The 15,271-nt window shown below is 43.9% G+C and overlaps 1 protein-coding gene across 1 annotated transcript in view; it reads right to left on the bottom strand.

Moving 5' to 3' along the window:
• Positions 1-242: 242 nt before the first annotated feature.
• The window catches only part of kdm5a (lysine demethylase 5A), a 35,484-nt gene continuing 20,455 nt past the window's right edge, over positions 243-15,271 (bottom strand). Inside the window, exons 22-29 of the mRNA XM_083632161.1 lie at positions 14,955-15,134; positions 11,394-11,954; positions 11,115-11,273; positions 10,499-10,627; positions 10,062-10,209; positions 9,734-9,954; positions 7,973-8,440; positions 243-1,160 (exon numbers count right to left, since the gene is read on the bottom strand). Of these exons, the coding sequence (XP_083488287.1) occupies positions 840-1,160; positions 7,973-8,440; positions 9,734-9,954; positions 10,062-10,209; positions 10,499-10,627; positions 11,115-11,273; positions 11,394-11,954; positions 14,955-15,134 (2,187 nt within the window). The 3' untranslated portion in view covers positions 243-839. The remainder of the gene's footprint in view (positions 1,161-7,972; positions 8,441-9,733; positions 9,955-10,061; positions 10,210-10,498; positions 10,628-11,114; positions 11,274-11,393; positions 11,955-14,954; positions 15,135-15,271) is intronic.

Here is a 15,271-nt window from a genome sequence, read left to right on the forward strand (position 1 = left end):
AGGAATAGTTTATTAAAGGTGAGAAAACAAAAAAAGCCACAATCAATTTGTTTAATTGCTTAAAATCTATATACATTATAAATAATTCCACTACATTACATCCATTTTGTTTTTCCTAGTCTTGAGTCCTAACATTGAGATGTTACTGTCTGAAGCATTGACTGTATAGGGCCGGGAAGACGGGGACCAGTTCAACATGGCCTGTAAACCTAGGATGGGCCAAGTAAAAAGAGTGAGACAACTGGAATCATATTTGTTTATTTGCCTATTTGCACTGAATAGTGAATACAACAGCTGGGGTGAGTGGGTGTGCATCTGGCTGCAAACGTACATCTGGCTTGTTATTGTAATAGGACCGGGAAGTAGCAGGTTTGATGTTTCTAGACCTAAAAACTCAGGAGAAGCACTAAGTCTCGTCTGTGGAGCGTTAACACTAAAATCCTGGACATCACAGTCACATCATGCAGAGGGGAGAGGGAACACGCCTGCTCTGTGGAGCCACACGGTGAAAATAATTTGCGTTTGAGTCTGTGGAGGCAGGACATTGCTCTCCCCCCTCTGCCTCTCCCACTGGAAATCATCTTTTTTCATGTGCTGTGTAATCCAGGCGTTTTGCAGAAGTGCCTTGTTCGTCCCTCCTTCTGCCAAGCTCATCCGTAAAGCGGGAATCGTCTCCCTCAGTCTCGAGAGGTTAAACGCTATCCTGGAGATATCCAGTGTGCGGATACTGGGGTTTGTGTTCTGTTCATTGAGTGAGGTACAGTCGTATGCCTGTGTGTGTGTGTGTGTGTGTGTGTGTGTGTGTGTGTTCATTCTCAGTCCAAGGCATTTCTTAGCTGCTAGCTGCCCTGCTGAGGGTCCTGCTGCTGGTGTGAAGTTACTGGGTTTAGGTGAGGGAGGGAGGACACTGTGTGCGACGGTGGGGGGACACGCAACAGCGAGGGAAGAGCCGGCAGGGCCAGCACCACTATGTTCTCCTCCGTCACCTCCTCCACCTTGACCTCTGTCGTGGTCACCCCGGCCACCTCACTCGCTCCGGTCGCCTTGCGGGTGCAGTCCAGGCAGATGTAGTCCTCGTTCTCCGCCATTTCACACGACACGCCCACGCACACCTGGTGGAACCACTCGTCGCAGCCGCCATCACACTGCACCCAGTCCACCTAGGGAAGGAGGCAGACACACACACACACACACAGCATTAAACATGTGGTGAGCATACGCTGGAAAGGCAGGAAAATTATAATAAAACTTAAAACTACTAGGAGGATCAGTTCATTTGTGAACTCATGCAGAATTGCCAACCTTGGATTTCATTTTTGAAGTTATTAATTACTTAATGTTTTGTACATTCAGTAGCTGATTCAGTATTCAGTAGTACTGATTGTGGACAGCCATGTTTAGCGAGTCATCAAAGTTGTATCAATGTTGTTGCGTAGTTTGCTTTATTTAGCTAACATTATGCCAACTACTGCGACTTGTCACCGATTAAGCGCTTAAGCATCAGACCTAATTGTTTATTTTTCATGTTACAGAATCTGGGTTTTCCACATCCCACATTTAGCTTAGCACAGTTAGTTCAAGTTCAGCACTGGGAAGAAAAAACACATTGAATGGAGGATTGATTTGAGGAGGGAGGAGTCTCACAGACTAAGACATCTAAGTCTCTTTTGGCATATTTTAGTCAGAGTAACAGTATTAAGTGTACTTTGATATTAGAGTAACAGCATCAAATGTACTTTGATGTTAGAGTAACTTACAGTATCAAGTGTACTTTGATGTTAGAGCAACAATATCAAGTGTACTTTGATGTTAGAGCAACAATATCAATTGTACTTTGATGCTAGAGTAACCCTATCAAGTGTACTTTGATGTTAGAGCAACAGTATCAAGTGTACTTTGATGTTAGAGCAACAGTATCAAGTGTACTTTGATGTTAGAGCAACAGCACCAAGTGTACTTTGATGTTAAGAGTGACAGCATCAAATGTACTTTGAAGTTAGAGTAACTTACAGTATCAAGTGTACTTTGATGTTAGAGCAACAATATCAAGTGTACTTTGATGCTAGAGTAACCCTATCAAGTGTACTTTGATGTTAGAGCAACAGTATCAAGTGTACTTTGATGTTAGAGCAACAGCATCAAGTGTACTTTGATGTTAGAGTAACCCTATCAAGTGTACTTTGATGTTAGACCAACATTATCAAGTGTACTTTGATGTTAGAGCAACAGTATCAAGTGTACTTTGATGTTAGAGCAACAGCATCAAGTGTACTTTGATGCTAGAGTAACCCTATCAAGTGTACTTTGATGTTATAGCAACAGTATCAAGTGTACTTTGATGTTAGAGCAACAGTATCAAGTGTACTTTGATGTTAGAGCAACAGCATCAAGTGTTCTTTGATGTTAAGCAACAGTTTCAAGTGTACTTTGATGTTAGAGCAACAGTTTCAAGTGTACTTTGATGTTAGAGCAACAGCATCAAGTGTACTTTGATGTTAAGCAACAGTATCAAGTGTACTTTGATGTTAGAGTAACAGTATCAAGTGTACTTTGATGTTAGAGTAACAGTATCAAGTGTACTTTGATGTTAGAGTAACAGTATCAAGTGTACTTTGATGTTAGAGTAACAGTATCAAGTGTACTTTGATGTTAGAGTAACAGTATCAAGTGTACTTTGATGTTAGAGTAACAGTATCAAGTGTACTTTGATGTTAGAGCAACAGTATCAAGTGTACTTTGATGTTAGAGTAACAGTATCAAGTGTACTTTGATGTTAGAGCAACATCATCAAGTGTACTTTGATGCTAAGCAACAATATCAAGTGTACTTTGATGTTAGAGTAACAGCATCAAGTGTACTTTGATGTTAGAGCAACAGTATCAAGTGTACTTTGATGTTAAGAATAACAGTATCAAGTGTACTTTGATGTTAAGAATAACAGCATCAAGTGTACTTTGATGTTAGAGTAACAGCATCAAGTGTACTTTGATGTTAGAGTAACAGCATCAAGTGTACTTTGATGTTAAGAATAACAGTATCAAGTGTACTTTGATGTTAGAGTAACAGCATCAAATGTACTTTGATGTTAGAGTAACAGTATCAAGTGTACTTTGATGTTAGAGTAACAGTATCAAGTGTACTTTGATGTTAGAGTAACAGTATCAAGTGTACTTTGATGTTAGAGTAACAGTATCAAGTGTACTTTGATGTTAGAGTAACAGCATCAAGTGTACTTTGATGTTAGAGTAACAGCATCAAATGTACTTTGATGTTAGAGTAACAGTATCAAGTGTACTTTGATGTTAGAGTAACAGTATCAAGTGTACTTTGATGTTAGAGTAACAGTATCAAGTGTACTTTGATGTTAGAGTAACAGTATCAAGTGTACTTTGATGTTAGAGTAACTTACAGTATCAAGTGTACTTTGATGTTAGAGCAATAATATCAAGTGTACTTTGATGTCAGAGTAACAGTATCAAGTGTACTTTGATGTTAGAGTAACAGTATCAAGTGTACTTTGATGTTAGAGTAACAGTATCAAGTGTACTTTGATGTTAAGAGTAACAGTATCAAGTGTACTTTGATGTCAGAGTAACAGTATCAAGTGTACTTTGATGTTAGAGTAACAGTATCAAGTGTACTTTGATGTTAGAGTAACAGTATCAAGTGTACTTTGATGTTAGAGTAACAGTATCAAGTGTACTTTGATGTTAGAGTAACAGCATCAAATGTACTTTGATGTTAGAGTAACAGCATCAAGTGTACTTTGATGTCAGAGTAACAGTATCAAGTGTACTTCGATGTCAAAATTGAGCTGTGCATACAGTCTTCTCATGGCAGCATAGGGAGCTTTATTGAAATGGAATATCCCATGTTGAAAACAACAATGACAAGGGGATTTGTGATAATAGGTCAGTGTGCATTTTTCATAATATCACCATCTATACTCACACCCACATTGTTGCAAGCCTACCAGTTCCACGGCTCTCATTGGCTGCCCGGTGGATTCGTTGGGGAAGGAGACTGGCCACTGGTTAACTCACAGTGCCTCCCCGAAAAAGGGCCCTGTTAATACGTTATGTGTAACTCTCTTTAAGGTGTTCCAGTGCTGTTATCAGCTGTTGATATTCAATACAGTTCCACGATGTTCATTTCAAAAAGTGTTCCTTATTAACTCTGTACTCAGCAAAGAAAAAGCTGTGTGTCACTCACAGGGAGAGGTCCAGGTATTTTGCACTCCAAGTACCTGAATTGCAACTTCCTGTGATGAGAATATAAATGGGAACGTGACGCTTCTCTCAGTGTGGCAGGAGGATACTGAGGAGGTCAAGACCTGTCCGAGAGACAGGTTAGTGTGAAGACATCATGGCACCGAGCCCAACAACCAGCTGGTGCAATTAATAAATGACTAGGATTTCATCATTCAGAATCATATCAGTGCTCTGCACAATCCAGATGAAGCCTAATAGTTTGTTCCACTCATGTTCCACTGCAACATAATTGGCTCAGTGGTTAGTACTGTTGCCTCACAGCAAGAAGGTCCCGGGTTCGAACCCCGGTCGGGCCCAGGTCCTTTCTGTGTGGAGTTTGCATGTTCTCCCCGTGTTCATGTGGGTTTCCTCCCACCATCAATGACATGTATGTTAGGGTTAATACTCCTGTCAGTGCCCCTGACCAAGGCAATGGCAAAATAACTGGAGTTGGTCCCCGGGCGCTGCACTGCGGCTGCCCACTGCTCCTAGTTCTAGGAAGGTTCCTAGTAGAGGGTGGGTCAAATGCAGAGGATGAATTTCCCCAAGGGGATAAATAAAGGATAACTAACAGAACATAATGACTGCAGGCGCTGTTGTAAAAGAAGCAGAACAGCGTCTCATCTTGTCTTCAGTATACTCTTTGTCTGCGATAAAATGGAAGTGGAGGCAATATCGTATCCGGTCATATCTCTGTGACAAACATTATTTTAGAAGCCAAAATATCGCTCACTGTCAACAAACCGGCCAACAGATATCAAAGCTGATGGACTTTATGGAAAGAGTGAGTTGAGCTGGTTAAAAGTTACAATCGCGTCATTTTGAGCCTGGTGAACAGTTCGTTAGCAAACGTAGCTAACGGCTAGCTAACGGGAGAGGGTATTTATTGTAAATATTGTATTTACTGTCTATCATACGTCATTCCTCAGACATTATGATGTCTGATGTCATCACCCGTTTTTACCAACAGCTTATTTTTAGGACTTTGAGCCCAAAACGAGGTTATTCGTCAACAAAATACACTGTCGAACACTGTGGCTAATCAGTAGACCAGGGCAAAACCCAGCCGCAACACAGGAAATATCTTAAAAATGACAAAATACACTGTAAAATACACTAAGAATTTGCTAATGCTAACACAAAAGTACAAGATGATGAGCTCTGATGCATGATATATGGACGATGAGTACACAGCGGAGTAGTATGGATGAGCGTGGATTTTTATTTTTCCATCTGCTTGATGCGAGCCATCTGAACCTGGAAAAGGCCCTACTCCAGTATGCCAATTTAGATTGAGAGAATATAAAGTTTGAAAATCACATTTTGGCACGTGTACAACATAGAAGATTGTGTTTTAAAAGGGTGCACAGCCACTAGGCCCTCAAAGACCACCGCCACCTTTGACCTGTGTTGATTACTAAACCGTAGCTGTGTCTATCAATCATCTATGGGTCACCTGTCATGCCTCTTCTGCTGCAGCACAACCTCTTTGACAACACAGAGCCCTATGTGGTGGAAGTATGGGCTTTCAATGATCATTTGAATCCGCTCCATTATGGATAGGGGTGCAACAATAACAATATTGCCTTGGGGGAAAAACAAAAACAAAAAACATAAACAAAACAAAACTTCGCACTGCAAAACGGCCTGTGTCACAGTCACTACCAGACCTGGCTGGTACGCAAGTGTGCTTCCTTAAATCATCACTTCTCTAACCAATCTCACTTCAAAAGCAGATGATATTCTGATATTCAGTGTTGGCAGGTGACATAAGGCTCCAGAAATTATTCTGTGTACTCCAACGTTGATTTTTATTACAGCAGCTACAGTAGGTTTCATCAGCTTCTCTGTCAATTGCCAATGCAACGTCTCAACTTTGTTAACACCAACGTATAGTAGTAGTGCACGTGCCGGGAAGAATATACAACAAGGGTTAAGCACAAACCAGGCGGAGCAGTTTGACCCGGGTCATTATGCAAGTTGACCCTTTCACACCAATGGTCAACCTGCATATTTCCTGTTTTTCCCCCACTCGTCTGGGAGTGAACTGCCACAATGACTTGTATATCCCATAATTAACCGGCATGTACTTACCACTATTTTACCAGCCAGCTAGATTTTTAAAATAGAATAGCGCCTCCAAGCGATGGTTGGCTACCCACCAGGTGGCGAGTAGATTACCAGCCGCAGCCAAAGGAGTTGGCTGATGGCAAAGTATCAGAGCGACCGCCAGTAGGAGAGAACACATCAGTATTACTATGGGAAGCGACAAATGTAAGTGTGAGACAAGCCAACTGAAAAAATGCAACTAGCTAAAACAGCACTGGTCATGTCACCATCTCCTTCAGATGACAGTCTACTCTATTTTTTGTTTTACATCCATCTGATGAAGACGTACTATCCTGACCTCTCCAAGCAAGTGTTGAGGGTGATGCTGCAGAACATAATCCTGCCCTCTGCTGGCAAACGGTCATTATGGCCTGCAATCAGACATTGAGCCAGACATTATATCGCCATTATCACTCTTATTCAGGACATGCTCATGTGGGTGGCAGGCTAATGATGGGGGGAGGGGGGGGGTTGGAGCACCCTGAGGGTGCTACAGGCAGTCATCAACTGCTGGTAGGGACTCAGTCTTGCTCAAAGACACTTCAGTAGGGCAGATGCTTGCTGTCATGGGAGCTTGAACCTTGACCCTCCGGTTCTCCCTACTCACTACACCACCATGTATATCTGTTCCAAACTGCTCCAATTACAGGTATTGAACACTAGTTATTATTAGCTAAATGCTGTGAAAGATGACTCACAGTTGCTTGCAACACATCACTGAGTCTTTATCGGTCCTTGCCAATATAAACCCTCGCATACATATTAAAGAGCATGGTGCGGAGGGGTAAATAGCAATGGGATAAAAATAAAAACTAGAACGACCACACCGCGGATATATGCCTCCGCCAACAAGTGAGCAGTCAACATCAATGTCTGTCCAGACTTTGACGAAATTCCGTCAGGGCGTTACTGAGATATTGCGTTAATGAGCTTGAAAATGGCGTTTGTGAGGTCACAGTGACTTTGGCCTTTGACCACCAAAATGTAATCAGTTTACCCTTGAGTCCAAATGGACGTTTGAGCCAAATGTGAAAAAATTCCATCAAGGCCTTCTCGAGATATCGCGTTAACGATCATCGGACGGACGGACGGACGTATTACCAGCCAGCTCTGGGGCATTTTCGTACTAATAATGGGTCCAAAATGTTAATTCATGACAAAATTCAACCTGCATCATGCTCTTTAAGGCATGACCAGTATCCATTTATCCTAATTTCTGGATATCAAAAATATCAAAGCAGGAATGGACATGATAGCTTGCCTTTGACCATGGTCAGGTAGGGCTGAAATATTAATTGGAAAACAGGGAAAAATTGCTATATTGACTGCTGCTACAATTCCCAATTGCAATGTGCTACAATCAATCTTTTTAATGCTGTGTGCAGATTCCCTTTGTCTACAAATCAAGCTCACATTTTGAGAAATAATTTATTTAAATAAAACAAATTAAGTCAAGTCAATTTGTTTAAGTCTGAAGTGCTTAATATCCAAATTGTATTTGGGGGGTAAGCTATGCCCACATATCACAGTTAATTTCAGAATCGCAATATTCAGTAGAAGTATCACAAGATAATTTTGGTTGATATAGTGGAGGCCTGCAGCCAAGTCCTCACCTTGTCCTTGCAGGGTCTCTGGCAGGTCTTGGATGCACACACGGCGTTCTCGTCATTGGAGTCCTCAGCCCCGGACCAGTCGTACTTGGAGGGGATGTCCAGAATCTTCTTCTCCTTCCTCTTCTCCAGCCCCTCCCTGATGGCCTCTGCCTTGGCTGCTGCCTTCTCCTTCCTCTTCCTCTCCTTGTCTTCCTTGGCCAGCCGTTTGGCCAGCTGCTTCATCTCTCGGCTCTTGTCCAGGTTGGGTTTGAACTTCTTCTTCTTGGGTTTGCCCCCCAGGCCCAGTTCCAGGCCCACCCTCTTCAGCTCTTTGGACTTGGCCGGTCGAATGTCTCCCATTCCCACGGTGCCACCAGCAGCGGCCATCAGCATGTGGTGGTGCTCGGCTCGCTCCAACTTCCTCTTCCTCTTCTTCTCAGAGTCCTTCAGCTTGATCTTCAGAGGCTTCTCCATCAGAGAGTCATCAGGCTGGAGGGTTCAGGAGGGAGAGGGAATGAGAGAGGGGCAGGGAAGAAAACAAAGTATATTAATTGGTCGGGGAGGCGTTGCGGTGCCGTAAAGTAATTTGGCTCTGCTGCTGCAATGCAATACACGTGACGTTCACATTAACAACAGGACAGCTGAGCTCTACATGAGACCAGCGGGCAGGCTACTACAGCGCAGAGCCAGATGACTGAAGCAGTGGCTGTCACTACCAGCAATATTGAAGGGCGCAAAACAAATAACGTTAACGTTACAGATCCTGACCAACAATGTGTGTTGAATTTAACTAGCTGGCAGAAAACTGACAGAATTACTGGAGGATATAATGTTAGATTCGCATGAGCTCAGTTTTTAACCTAATGAGAGAGATAGCTGAGGAGAGATAGAAACACAGCAGCTGCTGTATCTGGAGCGACTTCAACTTTTACTTTGGAAACAGGCGAGTTAAATTCACAGTTGAAGACTTGCACTCACTTTGGGTTGAAAACAGGAAAGAACGTTTTCACAAGTACACAACCGACTTCTCACGCGCGGGGGACATTTAACAAGCGCACCCAGTTCAGAGAAGCAGTAGACGGGAGGAGGGGGAGGGGAGGCTTCTCTGAACTGGGTGCGCTTGTTTAATGCCACCCGCGCATCCCCCACGCGTCACGGTAAATGGACTTTGGCCTTTTTTATTATTAAAACTGCACATTTTTAATTCGAACAGATAATTAATCATGATGATCTGATGTAGAAGGCTCAGAGGTCGATGGGGGTGGGCCCATCGACGATGGTCCATGCCATCGTCCATCGTGCCAACCCTAGTTTTCATTGAATGTTTTCATCATGTGGGCATTGTGAAACCCTTTGAGACTGTAACAGTGATTCAAGACTTGACAAATAAACTTGAATGACTGGATCAGGTACAGCTAACTGGCTAGTGATGCTATAAATCTCTCTTTATGCCTGTTAACATTGAAGTTATTAGTTCTGACCGGACAGTCTACATAGTACATAAACGTCAACACAACTAAAAGCAGACAGACAGACTAAAAGCACAAAATTGATGTTTACATTTGGTTGACTGCCAATCTAAAAAACACATGGTTTGGGTGAAGAGCTGGGGATGATCAAGTACGTCGCAGGTGTGTTTTCTCCTGTTGGACCTGCCCCTCTGTCAACGGAGTCAACTAGAATGACTTATTCAAACCTAAACCCAACATTCAGTGGCTGTCCTAACATTTGCCACAGGGTCCAGCTGCGCGATTGGGTTTGCGTAATAGACGACCTCCCTACCTCCATGACCTGCAGGAATCTCTCCTCGGAGGGGGGGTGCGTGGCCTGCAGGATCCTCCAGATGTGCTGGGTCTCGTCCAGGGACACCTCCAGCAGGTCCCCCACCATCATCAGGTCCTCCAGCTGGGCCTTGGCCTGGTGGGACAACTCAAGCACCGGGGGCTCCAGGCTGCGAGGGACCAGGGGGGTCTTCCTGGGCTGCTTTCTGGGGGTGCCCATGTCTGAAATATCAATATTTAAATATTTAGAGGAAGACAGGTGACAAATGTAATCACAGGGGATGGGATCAGACAAAGAAATAAAGAAAAAGTAATCTCTCATATCTTACTCTGGACACAGGACTTGGAGGCCGAGGAGTAGGCGTGCTCGGCGCAGAAGGAGGGCGTGACAGTCGGCCACATGTGACTGACCACCTCCTCGGACTTAACGGGGATCTCCTCATCACAGAACAGGTAGGGCTTCACCTCACCTGGGTCCTGGGAGAATAGGACACAGAGACAAAAGTTGTTTGAAAAAAATCTTGACTCGGCATATGTCTATGTGAAGTTGAGGTGGGAAAGAGAACATCTCTGTAGTATGGTTCAGAAAGCCTACAGTAGGAGATACAGGTAGTGCGAAGGCAGGTATATATATTTTTTAATCGGGTAAATCAATCTAAAGCTAGTAGATTCAATGTCTTGCTCAAAGACACTTCAGCAGCATGTATGCATGCTGAAAAGGGGCTTGAACTGCATCACCACTTTAAATCAGACCTGTGTCACATACCTTCATGTCGTAGCCATACGTCTCCCTGATGTCCTCGTCTGAGTCTGTCTCCTCGTCGTCGTAGTCCAAAGACTGGCGAGGCGATGTACCCCTGGTGAAACCTGACTGCTGGAACGTCTGGATGTGACCCTGAGGAGGACACACACACACACACACACACACACACACACACACACACACACACACACACACACACACACACACACACACACACACACACACAGTGTTTCATTAACATTGTATTTAGCTCCATTCTGGCCTCATAACTGTTGTAAATCTGGGCCCATCAATAGAAAAATATACACAGAATAAAATAAAAAATACAAAAATCTCCTTGCTTTTTTGTTCAGTCCACCTCCCCAAAAAAATACAATTACAAGACCATCCCATATATCACATCAGCTGACACTGAATGTCATTGATAATAAGGTGCCCATATAAAGGTCCCATTGTAATGTTGCCTAACTTTTTTACAGGACAAAAACCAATAACTCAGCTGAGTCTTCAAATCTTAGATTCCTAAGTGCTATTCAGTCTTAAAATAACAAGGGGAAAAAAAATAAAAAAAAATAACAAGGGACAGCATAAGATGATTAAAGATGGCGTTCCATGGTACCTGCAGGTCAGGGTTGGCGGCAGCTTTCTGTAGCTCTGCGTTGATGATCTTCTCGGTTTTCTCCCTAGCAGCCTGCTCTACCATGCGCTGGCTCAGCACAGACAGCTTGGCCAGGGCCGAAGACAGCTCCTCAGTGGCCAGGGCCTGCCGGGCTCGGTCCTGGTAAGATAGACAGACAGAGGGTTGAATACATACAAGCAAACCATGAAAATCAAGAGACGTGCTTTGAACCTAGGAGCATTTTTCTATTTTTAGGATTAATATGATATCCATGCGTACCTGCCAGCCCATGGCCCTCTCTGTCAGACACTGGAGGGCCTCTCCTTCTGGCAGACGCACCGGTAGCTTCTGCAGTGACACCAGCAGCGACAGGATGGTCTCTAGCCTCGGCCGCCTCGAGCGCTGGCACAGCGGACACAGGAACTTGGAGTCTTTGCTGTTGCTCTGCCAGCCCACGCCCGCCTTCTTCTGAGAGCCCGTCTTCGGCAGCGGCACGCAGGCTCCGTGGAACCAGTCTTTACACAGCTCGCACTGCAGCATGAAGCCACTGGCCGTCTTGCGACACAGGCAGAACTTGACCTCCTCGATGCGGTCGGCCATGGCCATCTTGGCTAGGTTGGCAGCACGGAGTGAGTGGATGGCCTCCACCTCCTTCTGCTCCTTGGCTTTGAAGGCCGCCACCACGGTGGCAGGTTCTCGCACTTCCTCCAGGCTCTCGTCCAGGTCGCTCAGGGCGTCGGGGTCGAAGCCTCCCCTCTCCTTCTCCAGGAGCTCCTTGACGCGCTTCCGCTTGCTCTTGCTGTTGCCGTAGACCCCGATGTCGACGCGTGGACTGAGAACCTGAGGGAGAGACAGAGCACACATTACAGGTTACAATGCAGATGATAAAAAAGGAGATGAAAAGTCAAAAATATGCATCCTGCTTCCAGGCAAGTATCCATTTGTGTACATGACTGAATCACCCGCCTGTATATGACTGAATCACTCAACCTTGCTTGAAACCAATGGTCCCAGTGATTCCCAAACTGTGTGCTGTGGAGGTACTGCAAGTGGGCCACCAGAAGCAAAATCTTTTTTTTTTCTTCTTTTTTTGGCAGACGTTTTTGGACGAATATAAACTACCAAATGGACCGTACTTGACTAGAAAGCTTGAATGATACACTAACAAACTAAGTTAGAGCACCCAAATCATTGTTTTTATTTGACTATGCATCCTGGAACTTGGCGCTAATGGCGTTAGCATACTGCATCCACACACATGAAACGGTTAGCATTTGAGCTAACGCATTGTAACAGCAACATTACTAATGTGATTTAGGTGATGTACCAGTACCCCTGTTCTGTATCCTGACAATAACTACAACTTCTACTACAAAATAAACAAACGGAAACAATACTGAAGTTCAGTGTGTTGTCTTTACTGATTGTTCTTCCTCATTACATCAGTAATACACAGGCTTCATCTGCTTCTCAGAACGTAATGTTTTCTTCTTCGCTGGGTACTAGCATTCTTCTTCTACTAAAATAGTAGGCATTCTGACGTTAACTTGAGCAATACTGCCGCCTAGTGGCTGTTTTTAGATAAGTTTCCAAATCAGTGCATAAATCAATAGTAAATGCTAAACAAATGATAAATGCATTTGTAAATATTGTAAAGAAACATGCACTATGTTTCAAGCTCAAACAAACCTACATAAACAAATACAACAACCCCAGCATGCAAGCTTTCAAACTATGTCAGGCTCATTTGAATTCAAACTAGCTAAAAGCAAAGAAAATTGCAGTGCATTGTTTGGAGAGTGGTAGGAAGTGAAATGTGAGTGCATTTTCTTTTCAAAATCACCCGCCATATCCCACTTTAACCCCCGTGCAGGCAAATATTTTTGATGATTAAGGTGGAGAAAATTTTGGCAATCTGGCTTTTGGGTATTTTGCCAAAGTTCCTAATAAAAACACACACACAAGTTGTGATTAGGGATGGGCATCAATAATCGAAAATCGATAATTGATCGTTAAGGAATCATGTCGAGCATGTGGCGTTTTGATCGATTATAAAAAAAATTCGGACTAGGTTTGGGTGGAATTCTTTCCTCTCCCCTATCCATTGCACAGCCGACTAACATGAGGTGTAGCTTCGTATTAGTCTCTAGTTTTCTGGCTGGGTGGGGTCCTTAGTGCCAAACAACAGTTTTTAACATGGGGAAATCACACCGGCATGACACAAACAAACGCGGTCTGCGGACCTGATTCAGGCCGTTATAAACATGAAACTTCGTACACTTCTTTCCTAATTTTCAACCGAGTGGAGTAACATTACACAGGGGGGGCTTTAGCTCAGGAGGTAGAGCGGGTCGGCCAATGGCGCAAGGGTTGGCGGTTCGATCCCCGCTCCCTCCCAGCTGCTGTTGCTGTGTCCTTGGGCAAGACACTTAACCCTCCTTGCTCCCGATGGTGTGCAGGCACCCTGCGTGGCAGCCTGCCGCCATTGGTGTATGAATGGGTGAATGTAGACTATCTACTCATTGTAAAGCGCTTTGGATAAAAGCGCTATATAAATGCAGGCCATTTACCATTTTACCATTTACCATTTTACCATTTACACATGTTCAAGTGAATTCAAGTTGTTTATAACAAGTCGTTTAAAAGTTTGTTTATAACGTTATGAGGTAGCAGCAGTCAGTATGGCTGGGCATGGACTCCACTAGCCCTTAGTAGGACGCTAGGACTCAGGACACCCACCTGAATCAATTCACACACATCGTGGCAACTACCGGTAATAATATCCACAAGTCAGACTGAGAGCAGTTGGATGGAAATCGACCATCAGGACAGATGAGGAGGTTTTTGTCACAAGTTTATAAGCCTGGAAGCGGCGGACGGTGAGCTGAGTCCTACTTTCAAAATGTGAGTACAGTAGCCTACATGTTTGTTTAGCTGCATTGTCACAGCACTAGTGTCTGATATTCTTACTACACAGCGGCATCGCCACAGCTGGCTGAGGACGCACAACGTTATTACCAGAGGGGGAAAAAATATTATTATTTTGCTATCGGTAATCGATCGTTAATTTTCCAGAATTTCGATTATGGAAAGTTTTTCAAAATGCCCATCCCTAGTTGTGATTAAAGGGTTCGGTGGGCCCCAGAAATTTTTCAGATTTCAAAGTGGCCATTTTAAGTTTGGGAACCCCTGGTCTAGAGACCATGTGTGATCAGAGACTCCACTGCAATTAGATTACATCATTTGTACAAGATGGCACGTCTTAAGGTCCTTACACATCGGGAGCGTTTTTTTCGTGCGATTATTTCGCACGTCAATAATATTTTCCGAACCTATATCAGTCAATGCAACCATGCATACCAACAGCAAAGTTTCACTGAGCGTTATTCCGGTGTTTATTTTTTCGGACCAAGGTCGATTTTTCAGAAATTCGCTTCTGACCTGTACACATCTGTTGCTGTGATCGACAGGTGGGTCAATATTCGCATCGCAATTTCGTGCTGTATATTCGCATCGCTCTTGGTGTGTAACAGCCTTTAGGCCTGTATATGATTTATTTTATCACTCTAGCGAGCCACTGTCTCCTTGTCGCCGTATGTCTGGTCTCACCAACTAATGTTTGTGCATATGATATGTATGTAACGTTAGTGGTTATTTGTTATGCGTATTTTAATTTGGGCTCTTTCATTTTCTGTGTTTATTTTAAACCCGTCTGCAAATAAATTTTTTCCTCAAAAGACAACAAAGTTGGCATTGGAAACTGAAAAATGTGCACAGCATCAAATCACCTCAAACTACTTGATAGTCATAACATAGTCATTCATAGACATGAAGTCCCACCTGGTGCAGTGTGTATGTGGAGTTCTTCTTGAGGAAGGTGCGGCCGGTCCTCTCCCTCCAGGCTCGGGCTGAGGCCACCTGAGACTCCACCTGGGCCAGTGGGTCCAGCCGGACGGGAATGGAGCGACCCCGGGCCAGCAGGCTCTCCAGCTGCTCTAGATAAGCATAGCTGGTGCCATTCTGTGTGGGATGGAAACATAGAGGGAGAGTCGTTAGAGACATTTCAGCTGATGACCTTATCCAGAGCAATGTACAATGAGGGAGCAGGTACAGGTTCAGTCAGGTTATTCTGGTTATAAGGCCTCCTAAACCACGAA

The sequence above is a fragment of the Poromitra crassiceps genome (genome assembly GCF_964638095.1).
Source record: "Poromitra crassiceps genome assembly, chromosome: 2".
NCBI lineage: Eukaryota > Metazoa > Chordata > Actinopteri > Beryciformes > Melamphaidae > Poromitra > Poromitra crassiceps.